The 20,091-nt window shown below is 32.8% G+C and overlaps 3 protein-coding genes across 4 annotated transcripts; 1 reads left to right on the top strand and 2 right to left on the bottom strand.

Moving 5' to 3' along the window:
- Nucleotides 1-86: 86 nt before the first annotated feature.
- LOC100802333 (high-affinity nitrate transporter 3.1) lies at nucleotides 87-1,952 on the bottom strand. The gene is made up of 2 exons (XM_003549774.5): nucleotides 1,330-1,952; nucleotides 87-851 (listed from the first exon to the last, which is right to left on the bottom strand). Exons 1-2 carry the CDS (start codon nucleotides 1,460-1,462, stop codon nucleotides 358-360), a joined length of 627 nt encoding a protein of 208 aa, XP_003549822.1. The 5' UTR covers nucleotides 1,463-1,952; the 3' UTR covers nucleotides 87-357.
- Nucleotides 1,953-10,294: 8,342 nt separating this feature from the next.
- Nucleotides 10,295-12,348, top strand: LOC102669256 (uncharacterized). The gene is made up of 6 exons (XM_014769697.3): nucleotides 10,295-10,371; nucleotides 10,489-10,575; nucleotides 10,727-10,859; nucleotides 10,954-11,025; nucleotides 11,783-11,932; nucleotides 12,115-12,348. Exons 1-6 carry the CDS (start codon nucleotides 10,297-10,299, stop codon nucleotides 12,240-12,242), a joined length of 645 nt encoding a protein of 214 aa, XP_014625183.1. The 5' UTR covers nucleotides 10,295-10,296; the 3' UTR covers nucleotides 12,243-12,348.
- A 1,196-nt stretch (nucleotides 12,349-13,544) lies between these two features.
- On the bottom strand, nucleotides 13,545-15,385 carry LOC100802860 (uncharacterized). 2 transcript variants are annotated; one of them, XM_026126333.2, is made up of 2 exons: nucleotides 14,389-15,385; nucleotides 13,545-13,870 (listed from the first exon to the last, which is right to left on the bottom strand). In XM_026126333.2, exons 1-2 carry the CDS (start codon nucleotides 15,133-15,135, stop codon nucleotides 13,805-13,807), a joined length of 813 nt encoding a protein of 270 aa, XP_025982118.1. In that variant the 5' UTR covers nucleotides 15,136-15,385; the 3' UTR covers nucleotides 13,545-13,804. The 2 variants fall into 2 exon arrangements, with proteins under 2 accessions (XP_025982118.1, XP_006600794.1); XM_006600731.4 differs by having other exon boundaries at nucleotides 13,545-13,864.
- Nucleotides 15,386-20,091: the final 4,706 nt, after the last annotated feature.

Below are 20,091 nucleotides of genomic sequence, written 5' to 3'. Positions count from 1 at the left end.
ATCACGTGTCTATGATTCTGATTTTTTAGATGACACATTTAAATTTTTAAATTTAGGAAAAAGGATAAATAACACTTTGTATTATGTAAAGATTAATAAGAAGCATGCATCATGATAAACAAACATGCAGCAAGTAATTTTACACTAATAGTCATGTCCTAATCACATACATAAAATATCTGCTCTTTCCCTCATATTACAGCTTTAGGGGGACATCATGCTTCACAATGTTGACGTGAAATTTAGTTGTACTAAAGATAAGCGACTATTATGGGAGGGAAAAACAGGTGGCTCATGATTTATTAATGACCATGAAATGTAAACCTGGCACGTTTTTCTGGTGTGATTCAATAATCATCACTTTGAGGAAGAAGCCTTTCCCTTTCTCTTTTCAATATAGAAGAAGACAAAGAGGGACACGACGGAGAAAGCACTGAAGCAAATGGAGCAGATGTCAAGGGAGGCGTGGCGCCCGCTGACAGCGTTGATCTCGAACAAGTTGGTGCTCTTCTTGGCGTCGGTGGTCTGGCCGTAAGCCACTTCCTCGTCGTTGGAGTCGAACGCGTAGGCGCGTACAAAGTACGTGGCTTTGGGCACGTCGCGCTCGACCAGCCACTCGAACCTCTGCACGGTCTTGTTGGAAGCGTCGTAGGGTTTGGCCACGATCTTGTGCTGGCAGGTCTTGTCCCTTTTCAGCTCGTCCTCGGTCTTTCTCCACGCGCGGTCCTTTTGGCTAATGGGCGCGTAGCATAGCTTCAGCTTTATGGTTTTGTAGGCAGAGTCTGTCCCCGCGGGTAAGGTCTTGTTCAATGCCCATGTCACTGTGATTTTGTCTAATCCAGCCTCCAGAACTGCATAATTAATTAAATTAATCAATTAATTACTAACACCATATTCATATCGTGTTTAGCATAAAAGGACTTAATTTATCAATTTAATGACCCAATTCATCAAATCATGGACTACATACAACTTTCGCAAATTTTCTTCATGAGCACAGAACAAGGTCTAATCGACTATAATTAAAATTAACTACAATTAATTAAAATTCAGAACTAAACATGATCTGGTCGGAAGAATTTAGTTCAATTGATTGAGTAAAGTGTATGATTGTAAAGCTTTGATATTTGTCTTTGATTTCTACCTACAAAGAAAAACTAAAACGCAGTCTGATTAATTAATTCATCCCTGTGTGTTTTAATTGGCATAACCAATTACAAGGTGGAAAATTGCCTCGCTGATTGGGAGAAAATTAGTGATATATAGTAGAATTTGAATAGTGAAATGGACGGGGGAATCTGAGAAGGGATGTTTTTAGTTTTTACTTACCTTGTTCCTGCTTGGGGGAAGCAGTGACATCAAGGGTTCTTTTCAAGGAAGAGAAGTGAACCTTCCCATAGCAACTTCCAGCTAAACAGAAAATTAGAAGTGATGCTACTACCACAGGCCCTTGTGCTGCCATGTTTTCTTCTCAGTTTTCAACTCCAACAAGCTCTTCTGATAGAAAAGTCAAAGAGGGGGGGTGGGAGTTGAGACTTGAGAGAACAACCAACAGGAATCGGAGTGATTGATATTCTAAGATTCTGAGTGGGGATGCACTGAATGTAAAGCCTTTATATAAAGCCCAATTCCATAAAAATATAGGGAAATAAAAACAAATTGAATTTTGAGAAATGACAAGTATGAAAATGTTGAAAAATTGAGGGAACTAAAAATAAGACATATTTACATTAACGATGATATAAAGAAATTTACATCACACTTTCATACAAAACGTTTCCTTTTTACTTATATTTAACTTTTTTTTTCCAAAAGACAATCAAAAGGCTCAAATTCCAAAACTACAGCATAAAATTAAAAATAATAGCAGAAGCAAGCAAGTGGTAGAGATATATCCCTTAAACAGTTTGAAAGGCCAGCCTGTTGAGAAGCAGCACCGGGTGATGATTGTACATATGGAGACATGGAGTCGGTTTTCAAAATTTAATTTAGTTTTGATCAGTTGACTTTGTTATTTATTTATTTTTCTATTTTCTCCTTCTCCCCAAGTGCTTGGAGTTTATGATGGCCACATGCAAGTACATATAATGCATTAGATAGATTACAGGTTTGTCCCAAGTTCCCAACCTGATTCAGCTCTTTCTTCAATTTTACCAAACAGACATCAACGTCAAAAACAAAAAAAGACATTAACGGTATGCCTAAAATCTTAAAGGAAAGCCCGGTTCAATTTTTTGTTGTATCACACTATCACTGTTTCTTGTTGAGCATTGGTCCGACAACACTTTTTTCCTTTGTGGTTTCTAATTGCTCTTTATATATCACGAAATCAATCGTGATTTTTTTTACATGCTTCATATCTTATGTTCCCATAACATAAAATATTTACATAAAAATTTAAATTGGATACAAGAATTTCTGTATACAGATTTTGAATAAAATTTAACAGTAAAATAAACTTTAAAGTTTGACACTTTTAAAAACCAGACAGTGACAAAGTAAAATTGAAATAAATCACAACAAAAATAAAGTAAATTTAATATTCAATATTATATTATATAACTCTAGAATTGCCTAATAAGAATCTAGAGCTCATCCAAATCCAAATGTGAATATACTATTGATATCCTAATATCCTATTCCTCCCTTCCCAAGAGAATGTAATGTAGATTGAAGTTTATATCTTTAATTATTTGTTTTGTCCCCTTGTGTCTCAGAAGGGGCAAGCAAACAAGAAGTGTGCAAGAGCTGTACAGTTATGGAAAAGCCAACGCAGTCTAATACCTAAACAAACGGCAAGGGGGCTTTCATTTCCCACACATTATTTTTATGAGAAATTCCATTCTTAGAATTTTTTTCTAATTAAATATAAGGAAGAAAGTAGAAACTATAAGATAAGTCAGTAATGTGCATGGCCCTTTTACTACAGTCAAATTTGAGGAGGTTGACAAAAATAAGAAAAGAAAAAGTCCCAATCAGTCTAAGTGCTATTTTGACCCAACTACATGGAGAGAAATTCTTAGGCGCTATGAATGAATGAATGGATAATTATGTATGCGCCCATCTGTGATGAGTTGTCTCTTGCAAAATTCCCACTTGGCTGAATAGAAAATATGTCAAATTGCGAAGCCAAATGCATCAGGGTCAACGGTGTAAGCTAACCTTAATTCTTTAGCTTCCTCTGAACTGGAAAATTCTATTCAACTTTTACTTGCAATGTTTATATTTTAATTAAATTAAAGTATTATTTTTAAAGATTCGACTGACAAGCGTTTTAAAAACATTAATTCTAAAAAATATACTATTTCTAATTGTTTAAGAATAATCATTTTGTTCAATCAAAAAGAAAAAAGAAAAATCATTTTGTTATAGGAATCCTAAATACTTTATTTATTATATTGATTGAGAAAATAAAAATACTTATTGAAAATATAAACAATTCTTTAACATATATATTTTTAAATAAGTAGAAAAAATATATGTTTCTAATTAATATTCTTTAAATACTTTTTATTCAAATCCTTATGTTTTTATAAAAAATACTTTAATTTGATTAAAATATAAAATCTCAACTAAAAATTGAATAGAATTTAGTTTTTTATATCTTATGTACCAGATATATAAATTAAGTAGTTCAAAATAGAAAAAAATGTTAAATTTATGAGGGTAAATAGTCAAATTGGTCTATGTACAAAAAATGTGATAAATTAGTCATATAGTTAAATTTATGAGATTATTTTGTTATTAAATTTTAATGTTCAAGAATCAATTTGACAATAAATTATATTTTTTATGATCAATTTGATATTAAGTTATAAAATTTAGAGATTATTTTGTTATTAAATTGTTTACAGGATTAATTTGTAATATATTTTGTTCATTCAGGAGCAAATTTGATTATTTGTCCAAGTTAATCTATTACAGTTAAAAAATTATTTTTGAGTCATTTCTTGCATGTAGGATAAAAAAATTGTTTGCGAAAGTTTAAACTATATTCTTTGACATTATGTTTGAATGAAAATTATTCATTTTGTACTTCGTACCGTACTTTCCGTACTCCAAGTCTCCAATCTAATAACAATAACAAATTAAAAACAAAAGCAACCTTTTTCCCATTTTGCCTATATAAAACTGAGGAATCTGCTTCATTCATCTCATAAAAAATGGCAAGAGGAACCCTTTGGGCTTTGAAATAGCAAATAAAGGGGGTCTGGCGGCAGAATTATTGTCGGGGTGTTGCCTCCTGCACCCATTTTTTGGCTTCTGGAGTGGTTAATCCAAAACGTAAAATTACGTTATGAAATCTCCCTTTTTGATTTCTGGAATGATCAATAAAAAAAAAATCATAAAAAATACAGAAAACAACTTGAAAGTGCAGAAAGCAATAACCTTATTATTGATGTTGATTATAATTGGGTTTGTGTGAATGCTATCCTTTTTAGTTCAGTGGGTTTTTTTCATGGAGATATTAAAGACCTAAACCCCTATTGGGAGTTACTATTGACCCCATTTCAATTATTTTTGGCACCTATCAACGGACTGATGCCTTTTTTATTCCAAATTTTTTTTTTTTTCCATAAGACGATTTGGCTGAATAAACTACACAACAGAATCATTGTTCAACCATTTTCACACCCTCAACATAATAAAATCATGATTCTTGTGTAATGTACAATAGAATATTCATTTCGTTGTATAATTTTTTGTCACCCTAAATATAATAACAAAACCATTTCATTGTTATTTTTTTGGCATTCCCTTAACACAATAGAATGTTATTTTTTCAGAACTACAACCAAATTATGATTCTATTATAGTTTTCTTAATCTCTCCTCCCCCAAGGAAGAGGCAGAAGAGAGCAAAGGGAGTGGAGTGTCAGGAAGGGGGAGAGGAAACTTAAATGTGAATAAAATAGACTTTTTTCCTCTAGGGGTAAGAGTAATTAAAGTAGGAGCCAATAGGAACATCCACCCTTGTTTTGTCTCACAAATTGACATAAAAACCATTGAAAAGCTGGGCTTAGAGTGCTAAGTGGGTTATAACAAAAAGTTTTAGGTCTCTTCTAACATCCTCTGAATCTCACTTTACACCCTCTTTAACTTTAAAATAAACCTTAACTTCCAAAATAGCACCCACTTATTAATCTCATCCTTCCTTCCTTCCTTTGCACCCTTCTTCTTCTTCCTCTTCCGTCATTCAACATTGTTTCAATAGAAAAAAATAACAGTAGAGTTATTTCACCACGCATATAATCCAAAATGAAATTTTTTTCATTTTGAATTACTTGATAACAAATTTATCACAACATGTGTATTCCAGAAAAGACAATCATATATTCACTGATGTGTTACACATTAGAAAACCAGCCGTAAAGTTTGCATTTCTACGAAGGTTTCTGATAATATGATTCGTAATTATTGTGTCGCTTCAAGAATAGATGTTTTGGAATGTTAAAAGTCACAACAAATTTGTAAGACTTTCTGAATTATTTATTCGGAAAGAGACACAATAATATTACAAATCATGTAATCCAGAACCTTTACATAAATGCAAACCTTATAAAATTCTCTATTTGTAACACTTCCAATTTATATCCAGATATTATATGTTCTGAAATACATGTGTTGTGATAGTTTACAACATCAAGACATAACATAATGATTTCTTAAAAAAAAAAACTGTTCTTTTAACTTATGCTAATAATATGGCTCTTTATTTATTTTCCTTTCTTTAAAGAGCTAGCGGATAATTGTGTTATATTTATTGGATATTAGCTGATTAATTTAAAATTATAGAAGACATTTTCTTCATAGCAGCAAAAACATTATCTGTAGTTTTTTCAAAACTGCATGAAAATTAGCCCTCAGATAAACAATATATATTTTATCAAACACTAGCTAGCTAGGAAGATATGGTGCTAACATATGATTTTATCTTATCATTTTTTGCTGATAAGATCGAGGCTAGTCTATTTAATTTTTTATAGATAGTTTTCATGAATAAACGAAGGAAAAAAAATCTTATGTATTGCTCAAATTTTTTTAGGAAAAAAAATAGTAAGGTTAACAAGTAATTAAGCCTGCCAATAGGGGACAAAACTAAGCAACAATGATATCCGTTTACAGATCTCTTGACTATTTCATAATCAAGTAGGATCTCCTCCATATCTTGACAATGTAATGATCAGCCTTCAACTCTCGGGATTTGATGGAGCTAGCTAGCTGGAGTTTCGCTTTGTCCACTGTAAAAGCTACCATGAAGAATTAATATTACTCGAATATCTTAATAACATATTTGAGTCTACTAATAACACTGGTTTTTCCTATAAGTTTTGCTCGTTATTAGATTATTCATGCAAATTCGTGAGTTAACAGTCATCCAATACTAAGAATGTCTCAGCGTTACCATGGCATGGAACTTGACTCAACTAGAGTTCGATAAAAAAGAAGCTGCTGAACTTGAAATGGAGCTGATCGATCTTCATTTTACTCATGACTATATCTTTAGTCCATAGAATAAAATATAAAAGAGCATTCTTAATACGAAGACAAACATGCCGAGAACAAGACAGCATCTACGCCGGCCAATTCTTTGCATCCACAGTCAAACTGATGTTTTCTATGTATCTACTATGTTTCTACCAATCTTTAAAATTTAACACCATCACACCCCAACCCTACCAGAAACTAGCCACCTTTTATTCTCCTCAGGTTGCACCAGTTGTGGTGGGTGACTCAGAAAAATGGAGCGAAGGTTGGGCAGAGAAACCAAAGGCTCTCTAAGCCTACAAAAAAAGATGGCAGAGACACGGCTCAGGGAAAAACCTGCGCCGGACCTCACGGACTTCATGAACGACATGTTTTTCGGGGCAGCAGACATGGATCACAAAACCTACGACCTCACAGGTAGCACAGGTGTGGCGGTGGACGACGACGACGACTACGACGAGGAAGGGTTCGACGACAGCACTAGAAGCAACAGTGCAAGGTTGACACAAGAATGGTTACAAGAGGCACGGCGAATCGTGGCTTCCTCTCCTTCACGCTGTGATTCTCCTGCTCGCTCTTTAGGGTCCCCAAGGTTCGGAGCTACACAACCACCCTCACCCCTTCCTTCCTCCTCGGACCGAAGAGACGCCCTCTCTAGAACTAGATCTGCCCGAAGGTAAGGAAAATTAATACAAAACTTAATTATCAAACAGTTAAATAAGCTTTTTGACTGATAAAAAAAAGTTAGTATCAAACATTAATTTTATCTCCATAATCATAAGTTTCATATTGAAGAACCAGTTTTGACCGGATATCTCCGAGTTGAGAGCTAGATGTACTAACTACTAAATTTCATTCAAAAAATTGTTTTACCTTAATTCACATTTTTCTATACTACATTATCGAAATCTGATCACATGCTTAAAAAATATAGTTGACAATCATATTGAACTTTGTTGCTAATTGAAGAATGAGTTGGTATATGAGATTGTATACAAACTCTTTCCCAAAAATTAACATGTCTCGTCAATATCACGCAAGTTGTTTTGATGGTTGTGTTACGATGATTTGATATATACTATGTAGTGTGCTCACTGCTCACAATCATACTAAACTGTGTTGCTAATTGAAGAATGAGATTGTGTATAAATTCTTTAAAAAAAATCAACGTGTCTCATCAATATGAGGCAAGTTGGTTTGATATATATATATATATGTAGCGGTTAGTATGTTTTGATATGTAGTATACTATAATAATGATGATAATGTGAATGAAGCAGATACAGAGCAGTGGAAGGGATCAGTGATGAGATACTGTCGAAAACAGCAAAACACACTCGCAACAAATCAGACACTTTCACTCAGCCTTCATCAGATGGGGATGGATCCCCTGCAACGGCGCTGCACAACTGGTTCGCCAACATTCTCAAACCGACCTATAGCAATAACAATAACACACAACAACCACCTCCTTCTCCTCCTGATTCTCCTAAACCTTCTCTCCCTCCACGTCAGCATCATCCTCGAAAGTCCCGCTTCAAAACCGAGCCCTCTGCTGCACCTCACCCGCAGGGGATCCATCCTCCCAATTCGAGACGAACCTTCAAGACTTCTACGCCGCCGCCGGAGAATCCTCCGTCGGATTCTGCTCCTCTTTCGCCGCCGAGGAACCTCGTGGAATCCGCTCAGCGGAGAACGATATCGTCTTCCACGTGCTCGCAGGAGAGGATCGCGCCAAGGCATGTTCTTGCAAAGGGAGAGGAAGCGAGCCTCAACGGCTTCCTCAAAGAGCAGAGGATTTTGTTGAAGAAAATCTCGAGCGGAGAGTTACATGCAAATGCGCAAATCGTGCTTTCTGGGCCTTCCAACAGTTAGTGAAAATGGTTTTTTTCTTTTTTCTTTTGTGATGTGGGAATGTTGGAGAGTGATTGATTGAGTTTTGTGTGGTGGTGCAGGCACGGCGTCGATGGTGGCTGCCATTTGCCACGCGTGGCTCTTGGGTTATAGGCAGAAGGAGAAGGAGGGTGGAAGCGAGCGCGCAGTGGTGGTGCCTGTGATGAATGTGATGCGAGGCTCCATGTGGAAGCTGAAGCAGGCTGCGTGGCTCTTTCACCATGCTGCTCTTGATGCCAATGCATTGCTTTTCACCGATGAGGTACCTTTTTCAATGTTTAAAATTTATTCAGATTTCACCAGACTTTTAATTTACTAGTTTTCGCATGAAAAGAAAAGAAAAAAAAAAAGTCATACGTTACACATAATTTGCTCCCTTGACTTATAAGTATGTATTTGGATGCAAATGCAAATAATTGATCATCTAATTGATGTTGTAAAATTACTTTTGAAGTCATATATGATTTTATATTTGAATATTTTTGTTATAAAATTAAATTAAAAGTAAAATTTATTATAAAATTTTAAATTTAATATAGAAATTACTCAAAATTGCTTCAATCTATAATCAATTCTAAATTTTTTTAACATAAAATAAAATATATAAAAATATATTTAAAATTAATTTTAAACTCAAAATCAATTTCCAAACCGAAATCAAACACAAACTAATTAAATGAGTTTGGTGAGCAATTAATTTTCTAACGTACTTTTAATTTGATACTTGTAAGTGTAGTGCATTCTTAACCTGTGTAGTGCTACACAAGACCAAATTAAAATTGTGCTATATAAGATATAACAACAAAATAAAAATGAACTACATGTACAACATGATTAAGAATGTACAAGTGAGTTAACTACCATATTCCATTCCAATTTTCAAAGTGCAATAAATGGATTAACAGAATTTGTATGTTTTTTTGCAATTAATTTTATAAAGAATAAAATGCATAATTATATGATTAGAGAAAGATGGATATTGAATAATTGTTTGATTACATATATAAAGAGATTTTTTTTTATAATGTTGACCATGAAATAATTACAGTGTATAAAAGATAATTGTAATGTATAAAAATTTAAGTATTTTATATTATTCTTTTGTCATGACATTATGTATTTTATAAAAACTTGTGATATTTTTTTGTAAGAATATTATAAACTATTTTTTAATCACAAAAGAAATTTTGTTGAATCCGTGAGTTACCAACATATGACGATAGGAAGGAAGCCAATAATGTTTACACGTATAAGATCAATTTAATAAGTTTTCATTTATCGGGACGAAATTGAGAATATACATGTATAGGAACTAAATTATATGTTTAAACTACAATTTATAATAAGGTATGGAATAAGTACAAAAATAAATATTCATTTCCTGGTTTTAAGTTTCGGTCTACAGAAAATTGTAAGTTCTAGTTCCTACACATACATGTCTTCTTAAGTTTTGATCCATCTTGCTTTATCAAAGAAGACTTTCTAATGGTATAAAATTGCTACAAAAACTTTCTAATAGTGATAAATCCCTTAAAGAAAATTGTATAAGGACAAAAACTTACAGTTCTTTCTATAGAGAATAAAACTTAAAAAATGAATTATAGGAACTTCTTTTCACATAGACAAGACTTTGACAATGAGTGATGAATTAATAGATGTTTCATAGTTTTAGATTTTCAGTTTCAGATGCATGTGCAATTTATATGCCTTCACATGAAGTAAATGCAGTGCAGGTCTCCTTTTTTGGCTTATTTGTTATCTGATATATGATTTGATAATTGTTTGGATTAGACAACACTGACATTATCTCTTTGTGATCAATTCTGATGATGTTTGGAGGTATGAATAGTAGGCTCAGGCTTGATGTGTTTTGCTTAGTTTGCTGATCTGACACTGAATTTGTTTGCAGGTGGACATGGAAAGCCTTTTGATGACTGGCCAACTGAGCGTCCTCGTGGTTGGACAAGATGTCTTAAACACTACTGGCGAGGTTGGATTATCAATTATTGATGAATCTGAAAATTAATTTTGAAAACGAGTTTGATCCCAAGGAAATGTGCTCAGATGAATTTTAGAATTAATTGTATGTGTTCTTTTGTTTTTCAAGGTTGGATCCCAATGCACAGTTGTTACTGATAATTACTGTGAGGATGCCTATGATTTACTACAAAACTCTGCGCTAAAGAAACTACTGGTAAATTTATAATGACCTTAGTTTCTAGACAAATTTTTTGTGCCATTAATTTACTTTATTACTCCCCCACATCAGAAGATGCTTCTGAAAATTATTAAAAAACTAGTTTTATGTGACTTTGGTTGCTCATTACTTGCATTTATTTTCGTAGCTTGCTGGTATTCTGTTAGACACACAGAATCTAAAAGCATCTGCAGCAATATCAATGACAAGGGATGCAGAGGCAGTCCAGTTGTTATTGGTTGGCTCAGCCCCAAATTACAGATATGCTTTATTTGATCAATGTGAGTTCATATTTCTACATATTGAAATTGAGTTATTGTGAATTTATTGATTATTGTTAAGTTCAATGAATAATGTTTTCTTTGTTCCTTGAAGTGATGCAAGACCAAAAAACCGCTTCTTTTGTCGAAGCTTTGAACCATAACTACGGGAGGCCTCCGGTTGAAAGTAAGTATCTATTCTGACCTTTTTATACATATTGTTGGGTATTTTCTTGAAATTCCAAAATGCATGAACCATGACCTTGGTCCTCTGGCCGTGACCAAGTTCCTTTGAATCTTTCCCGGTAACCTTGTTAATGAAATTGCAAAATTCAAGGAATCTGTGAAACTTCTTTGTTACTTGAAATCTTCAGTTTAAGTGCAATGGATGCTGTATCTCTTTTCTTTTTGGTGCTAAGACTCTCTTTTGATTGGTATTATCTTAACAATGTTGTTGGATAAAGACAAAGTGGTGATTTTGACAGAACAAAAGAATTAAGAATGTGGCCATTTCTTTTCAAATTTCAATAATGTCCAATCCACTCTCCATACAACATAGTATTCCTTGATGTATACTAGGATTGAAACGGGATTCTTTTTACTAAAGGATTATATGGAATGTTATACAAGGAAGCTGGGGTTGTCCAATTTTTTTTTAAAGTGTTTATGCCAATTTTAAGTAATACTTTTCAATTACTAAAGGATTAATTTGAACATAATATTTTATTACCTTGGATATGGAACCTTAATTATTTAATTTGTAAACAGAACTACAATATTAAATGCATTTTAGAGGCAGTAGAGTAATTACTCTGTTAAGATAATATCAGCATTTTTCTATAGTTTGAACATTATAATATGGTTAATAGGCTTCATGACATCTTGCATTTATGATATCTGGTTGAAATGGTACTGATATTTTACAATAATCTTGGTAATTATAGGTGAACAAAACAGTGAAGGAAATACGAAGCATAAAGTTCGTGAGAGAAAGTCAAGCTCTAAATCTGACCGTGAACCCATCATATCAAATTCAAAGACAAATTCCTTCGACACAAAAAGTTCTAAAGCTAGCAAGGTTTCGCCAAATCCAGGTTGCATTTCATTCTCTTTCCTTATATTCCCATTATGGCTTTTTAGTAATGTTTACATATTTTGAACCCGTGGCTCGTGATTTGATAAATGAAGTCCCGTTAATTAGTTAATAAACAAATATTCTCAGTAATTGACCATGTTACATGTATGAATGTGATGACATTAACTATTATTCTTGCAGTCAAACTTGTTACGCCACCTTTGCTATCTCCTTCTCCAGCACCAGCACCACAACATGCAGAAAAGGAGGTCCCTCGTGGGAAAAACAAGTTTTTCTTGACAAGGTGGCTTGGTTTTGGTTCAAAATGAATATATCTCCTCCATGTATGCCATTGGCAACTTATTTTTTGCAAAACTCGAAACAAAATACAAAAATTAGGAACCCCTCAGAGATTTTCCCCCTTTTTTCCCTTGATGCTTAATCGACACATTCTTCAAGATATAAGTGTCTCGCAAAGAGCATCATTATAGTGAATTTTAACATGTCACATCGGATTAAAAAAAAAATTTACAATTTTCTACTCTAATTATACAATTATCTAAGAACATAAAACAAACCTCATGTATTATCTCAGAAAATATTTTTTTAATCATAAGAACCGATCTTTATACAAAAATTGGTTTTTATAGCCAGAAACCATATTAACCTCCTTCCATATTGATTCTGAACAAAAACTTAAAGAACCTCCCAAGAACTACCATAAATTTATGCTCCTAGTTTAATTAAAACGTTCTTGTCACTTTGCCGGTTAAATTATTACCTATATGATAAGCAATAACATGTTACGTCTGGGCCTACCTGTTATTTTTCTTCGTTAAATCGGCCAAGTCCTCTGACCGCATACTTTTGAATCTTTCAGTGTGACCTAGTTATCGTTGTTTTTGACGTTGACGTGAATTAATAATCTCCTTGGTCAAAGAAATTTCAACTGCTTCCCGAAAAAGACGAACCTTGTAGTTCACTTGCTCTTTTCTTTTGACCCCAAAGAACAAATTTACTCTTTTTTTTTTATCTTGCAACAAATGCTGCCGTCATTTTAATACAGTACGTTTTTGCTACATGCATCGTTTTGTATATTTTAAAAAAACTTATTACTCTGCACGTAGCACTGAATTAAATGAAAAATAATGGCTTTTCTACAGGCTTCTCTACTAAGTAGTAATATGCCTCTCATATGGGTTATAAGCCCAACGGGGTACAAGAACTAAAATGAATGTAAAAATACTACCCTCGGACCAAAAACAGAACCATATATTTGGCCTTAACAAATGTCTAAGTATTCTAAATTTCTAATTTCTAAGGCTCGTTATTCATTTTCTTCAATGCTTCACCTAACTGACTATTTTGTATTATAATCTGTATAGAGTTTCTGAATCAATAACGAATAGATTAATGGACTTAGCTAAACAATAATGATGAGGATGATACTGATAATCCAACTACTAGAAAGAGAATCATGTGTATTAATATGCGTGAGGTGCACATACATCGATTATTGCACTCTTGTTTCTACATCATCACCAAACACCCATCCTTCCTTTCCGGGGTATATATATCATTTTCCACCACATGCATGAACATAATTTTTATGGGCAAATACAAACATTCAGTTCAGTAATCTTGTGCATATATATATATATATTTTGTGTGATACAAAATTTAGGTAACATGTACCTTTGGTTGGTTTATAGATTTTGGAAGAAACATATACAGCTCGCTTACCAATATTGGATCAAGAAAGAGCATTTTCCAATGTGGGTAAAATGTAGATGCCTCTAGATGGAGGCATTATTGGGCATGTGTGTGATTGTGAATGTGATACAATCTGTCTTGTCCACACTTATGCGCATTTGCACAACCCCAGCTGTAACTAACTCCCAAAGCCACTGTTTGGCCCCACTTGCTTTCTCAATCCAAACCCAATCTCAATCTGCATCTTCACCATTTGATCACTTAGTTAGCCCATCTTTGATTTGTAGTTGAAAGTATTGCAACATACTTTTTAATTTAAATCCAACGGATAAAAGTAAAATGAAGGTAAAAGTAAGAATTTTGATCCAATTGATAAAATTATTTTTGTCGGAAACGTTGTTTTGCAATGAATTTCCAAACTTGCTCTTTGAGACCCAAGTCCATTTTCAACCTTATTTTGCCGGTGTTGATGATGATATACCATTAAGGTTACATTACATGGACATGGTTCCTTCATTCAACTTTCCAAGCATAGAGAAACAAGCAAAATTCTGATGACCCACCAACACTAAACCCCTCCACTGATCCAGAACTCCTTGTCTGATGAACAGTAGATAGAGGAGGTGATGAGGATGATAATGAAGGTGATGAAGATGACATAGAAGTAATAGTAGTAGTACTAGATGACAAAATTGGCTTAAAAATGAACAAAGCATGCTTTAAACCAGGACTAAAAAGCCAATCATGAACATCCCAATATACCTCTACTCTCATTTTGCTGAGATGAATTGATTCGTTGCCTCTAAACTTCCATTGCAAGTGCTTCACATGAATCACCAAGTGCCCATCAATCCTTATCTCCATCTCTGGCTGAACCCCATTTAAAGAATCCACATTATAATTATTATTTCCCTTGTTCTTGCACTCAATCGAAATCTCATGCCACCTACCCTTCTCGTGAAACTTGGCTCTAGTGGAGAACTTCTTCTTGCCAAAAATGTGTTCTTTCTTTGAAACCAAAATGGGGTCAATGAGTGCTGGCCTACACCCCGTCCTTCGGTATGCCTCTTTCTTTAGATCACCGAGAAGAAGAACAACCTCTTCATCACAAACCACTGCCACATAGTACTCCGAGGTTGGTTCTGTTTCTCCGTTAAATTTTGCAGCTTTAAGGTCCCAGAAAATGTCAACGGCTTTGCCATCTACTATGAAGCGCTTGGAACCTTGTTTCCTCCAAAAGTACCATGGCTTCAGCTCGACCTTGCAGGTGTAGTACTGTTCTTCTCCTTCTGGGCCTTCCACTGACACCGAAAGCCCATGAAGCAAGAGGTTTTTGCACCATGTAATGGTGATCAAACGGCAGTGATCAGCAACCTTTGTTCTATACACAGACATGTACACGCTCTGACCAGAACGGGTCACAGCTCCATGATCATGATCGTGGTGGCTATGCTGCTTCTCTGCTGAAGAAGAAAAGCAAGCAGGGATCCCAATTGAGTCTTGCATCATTCTTGATGATAAAGTGATGAACTTCTAAGTGCACGATCTGGTGAAGTTGATATATCAGAAGATGAAAACCAGAGGGAAATAAAATGGAATGGGAGGGGTTTTAATATATGAAAGGAGTGAAAGGATTAATGAACTTAGTCACAAGCTCAATGAATTAATGAATGCTAGATGCTGCCAGAGGTGTTAAATGTGAATGGCAGCATTAATTGGATTTAGAGAGAATATTTCCAAACTGGCATATAGACTGGCTGTGAGTGAGAGTGAGCGAAGAACAACCCTTTTTATATATTCTAAGTTGAGCCTCTCTCTCACACTTACTTGGCACCTCCTTTTTTATTATTATTATTATTATTATTGGGTTAATGTTTACCTTTTTAAGTTCAAAGTTGAGCCTACACAGACTTTTTCGAATCCAAAGTTGTTAAAATTTTACTATATTCAAATGTGCTTACTTCCAGGCACAGTTAGATGCAGAGGACCCCAGCTAGTATTTTTTTTCATCAGATTTAATTTGGTGTATAGATTTTTACGAACCTGGGAGTCATCTATTCATAACACCACATGACATGGGACTATGATAAGGTCAAAAAATAAACCGGTCAAAAGAACAACTGTAGTTGTGAGGGTTAGCTTTCCAATGTAAGGATCCATTATATTTCTTCCTTGTTTGAAAGGATCTTCACATTATTCTTGCATGTGACGTTTTAATTAAGTTTGCAATTTTCTTGCTATATATATTAATATTAATACCCTCTTAAGCATGAAAATTTTCATTGAAACGAAGATCCTTTCAAACTATGGAGAAAATTAATATTTGTTTTTTAAATCAAACTTACTTGTATTTTATTTAATATCGCATTAAACCATTAATACATTAATACATTAATCTATACACCCTCACTCCTGGTGCAGCGGTAAAGTTGTGCCTTGGTGACTTGTTGGTCATGGGTTCGAATCCGGAAACAGCCTCTTTGCATATGTAAGGGTAAGGTTGCATACAATATCCCTCCTCCATACCTTCGCATAACGAAGAACCTCTGGACAATCGGGTACGAAATTTTTTTCTATTACAAATTTACAAGGCTTGTGAACTCTGAGTTTTTTTTTTAAGTTTTTATCCAACCTTTTTACTTTTTACATCAAAGAAGAGTGAGAGAGGGAATCTAAGGGCTGCAGGTAGCTGCAGAAAAAGTCTGAGGAATCTACATTGAAGTTGCAGATCTGGTCTTGTAGCTAGACTTCAGCATATTTTTTTGCTTCGTGACAAAGAGGCTTCGGTGGTTTTCTAGTCAGCAACCCTCAAATTTTGCAGAATGAATTTACCTTTGCAAATTTTAAGTTTCTAATGCAGGGGTAATACTAAAAGTGAAAGATGAAATAGCCAATACGAGCTTCATTGTAAATTTGTAATAATTGCATTTTAACTTAGTAATGGTTTTAGGTAATTTAGCATCCTGAACTGTCCACATGCAATTGGATAAGGTCCCAACTGCTTTATATATATATATATATATATATATATATATATATATATATATATATATATATATATATATATTTTTTTTTTTTTTCCCGAGGGTCCAAAACTTTCCAACTGCTTCAGACCTAACAGCTTACACTCGATACTCGCCCAAAAGGAAAAAAAAAAAAAGGAAAAAGATAGCTAGCTCCCCCCAAAAGAAAAAGATAGCTAGCCACACATAATAAGTAATGAACATCCAATCTTAATTTACATTATTATTGTGCAGCATAAGTTTGGTTAAATAACTTTACTCAAAAGAAAAGCACAAACAAAATTTTACACAGTAAAAGTTTTCAATAAAAATTATGTATACATTTAGTTTTTCTTCTATCTTATTTTCACTTTTTTCCCTTATTTTTCTCTTTGTTACATGTCACGTTGATATTAATTGAAACCATAAACATTCATTGGTCCTAAATCATACAATAATTTTTCAATAAAAAATTATTGAAAAAAATTAATATTAGACCATATATAAGTTACAAACCATACAAAAATTTTCGAAAATAAGATATATGTTTATCATATCTCAAAAATTTTCTATTTGATTCTGTGCTGTGATGTCAAGATTGAGGGCTAACCATTGAGGGTCAATAATTTGTCATGTGAATGTAAAATGTAAATAGGCTTCTTTCTGTTGCATTTATCAGTAATGTTTTGAGAAATTTGATTTCAAATAATATTTTTTATTAATAAGATATAGATTTAAAAAGGAGAATATATATAAAATAAGATGATTAATATAGTGAAGATAAATGAACATCTTGAGTAAAGTGAAATTAAACTTAAATTTTTTAAGTAAGATTTTAAGTTTAAATTATTGACAAAATTATTAAATACTTCATATAACATAATAGTGGCCAAATATGAAGATAAATAAAAAAATTATATAAAAGTGAAATGACTTATTTTTGTTCTATTCTGTAAAAATTTGAACTTTAAAATGATTGATTGATCTAATAATTTGTTTTAGATGAAGGGAAAATTAAGAAAACAATAGTAACAATTAAATGTGAATCATTGAAAACGTGGTCCCCTAAAGCAAGTTAGTATATAGCTATCAGTAGCCTATGATTAGGCCTTAATTAGAACGGCATATTTGAATTAATATGCTAAAAAAATAGGTTGAATTAGCAATGAAAGAATGATGACCTATCTCAATTAACTAAACCGTTGTGAGATAGACATAATTAAGATTTCCCATGGTCCTGATTTTTCCATCGTTATTAATAATGCTTACCTATATCATTAAGTGTGCTTTACTAGTTTTACCATTCTAACCTTAACCATTGTTATTTTTTACAATCAAATTTAATTCACTGTACGTTATATACTAAATAAGAAATTGTTACATCATTAATTCACTACATATTAACCATGATCTTTTTCACTGGTAAAGTTTTTCCCTCTTTATGAAAGCAGGTTATAAAATGATATTTAAAAACAATGTTTCAATTAATTTTAGAATATTGTAAAAAAAAATTAGAAAAATTGTTAGATTAAACATATGTGTTAATTATCGAGTTGTTTGATCATGACTATCTTGTTCTCAGAAGCTATGCATGCTTTTTTCGTATAGTCTTATATATTTGAAAAAAAAAAAAGAGAACAGTTTTGCTTAGTTCAACTAAACTGAGGATATATATTTTGGTGTTTTTTTTTAAATAAATATATATTTTGGTTATCAAAGAAACTTGTCTTCAACTCATGAGTTGCCCAAATTAAAGAATTTTTCCACTCTTTTATCAAAACATAAGGTAGAAGTGTAGAACAAGAGTAGAAACTACATCTGATTACAAAACACTTGAACTAACATATTAGTTAACAAATCAATTAGACCTAACAGAAATTTGAAGTTATTTAGACCTTATTTTAGAAATATGAATCAGTTTCATGTAAGTTTCTATAACTTAAAAGACATATTCCTTGTACTGTAAAACTAAAATGGAATAGGATTGGATGAGTAGAGCAAGACAAAATCGCTCATACGACAGATTGTATAATCAAGTCTCCGTTACTGGGACTCCACCCTCTTAAGTCTTACCCCCTAAAAATGTTATATAAAAATAAAACTAAATTGAAAAAGAAAAGATAATACATATTATTAACTAGGTATATATATGAGGATTAATTGAAGAATATGATAGTGATTTTCTCTTGCAACCTTGCTCCAGCATCCGCAAACATGCCCACAAATTCTGCAACACTGTAAACTGTAAAGCAAGGTTTGCCAGCCGTCAATGGTCCCTTGATGTTATGGGCCACGCCCCATGTCTCGAATTTGTGTGTCCTTAGGGCTCACTTCACAGGCCATTCTTCGACACAAGTGAAAAAAGCACACATGCAACAGTGCAACACCACACACCATGTCTTGAGTTTAGGCGCATGAAGCGTGCTTCCTCTACCAAAAACTTCCATAACACCAGCTAATCGTTCACTTCTCTGTGGGGAGTTTAGTTAAAGATGGCATCATAATAATGAAACGTGCTAGACTATAAAGGGAGTTCGTGTTTATAAGATGCAATTATTTGGGATATATATATGTCTAATGTTCTCCTGCTAAAGATTAATATTCATAAATTTCTCATTCCTTTTCTTCTTCTAAAATGATCTATCATTAAGTTGACTTATATGGGAAAATCTAATTTGTTCCCTTTAATTTGGGACTTTGCATACTTTAATTATTAAACTTTAAAACGTACGATTCATAAATATTTATAAAGTGTGTGCATGTTTTACACTCTTAGTTACTTCACCAATTTTTTTCAAACAATAACAAAATTTATAATATTCTCTTGAAGTTTCAAAACTAAAATACACTAGCAGATAATTGTAGGGAGTAAATTAAACTTTAGAAACTGATTTATGCACTGAGAACTGAGAATGAAAATGTAAAGAATTTTTAGACTGAAATTTAATCAGAAATTATTACATATGTATGCTAAAATTATTGATTTTTACAAAAATCTCTTAAAAATTATACTTATTCTAATTTATTATTGGTTAATAATGTAAAAAATATTATACTATTATAGTACATTGAAATTAAACTTAAATCATTAAAATAAACTCATTAAACTCTTTCATAATTAAAAAGATTATTGTGAATAATTTTAAGCGTGACATTTTCTAATATATTGGACCAAAAAATGCAAAAACATATATATATATATATATATGTTTAATCGTTATTAAAGAAAATTGACTTTTAACAATATGCTAAAAATATTATTGGAAGATAATATAAAATAGTTATGCACTTTGATTTTTAATTAATCTCAGTCATTTTTTTTTCAAAAAAATTTCTTTGAAAATCTATTCATTTGTAATTTGTTTTTAGTTTATTCACAAATTGTATTTGCTAATTCATTTTTCGAATTTTCGAACCCTCAATTTCTTCTTTCGTTTATTGGGAGGTTGCAGACGGTCTTTAA

The sequence above is a fragment of the Glycine max genome, chromosome 17, assembly GCF_000004515.6.
Source record: "Glycine max cultivar Williams 82 chromosome 17, Glycine_max_v4.0, whole genome shotgun sequence".
NCBI lineage: Eukaryota > Viridiplantae > Streptophyta > Magnoliopsida > Fabales > Fabaceae > Glycine > Glycine max.
Note: the sequence above shows the minus strand (reverse complement) of the source record. Positions and strands in the feature narration are given on the sequence as shown.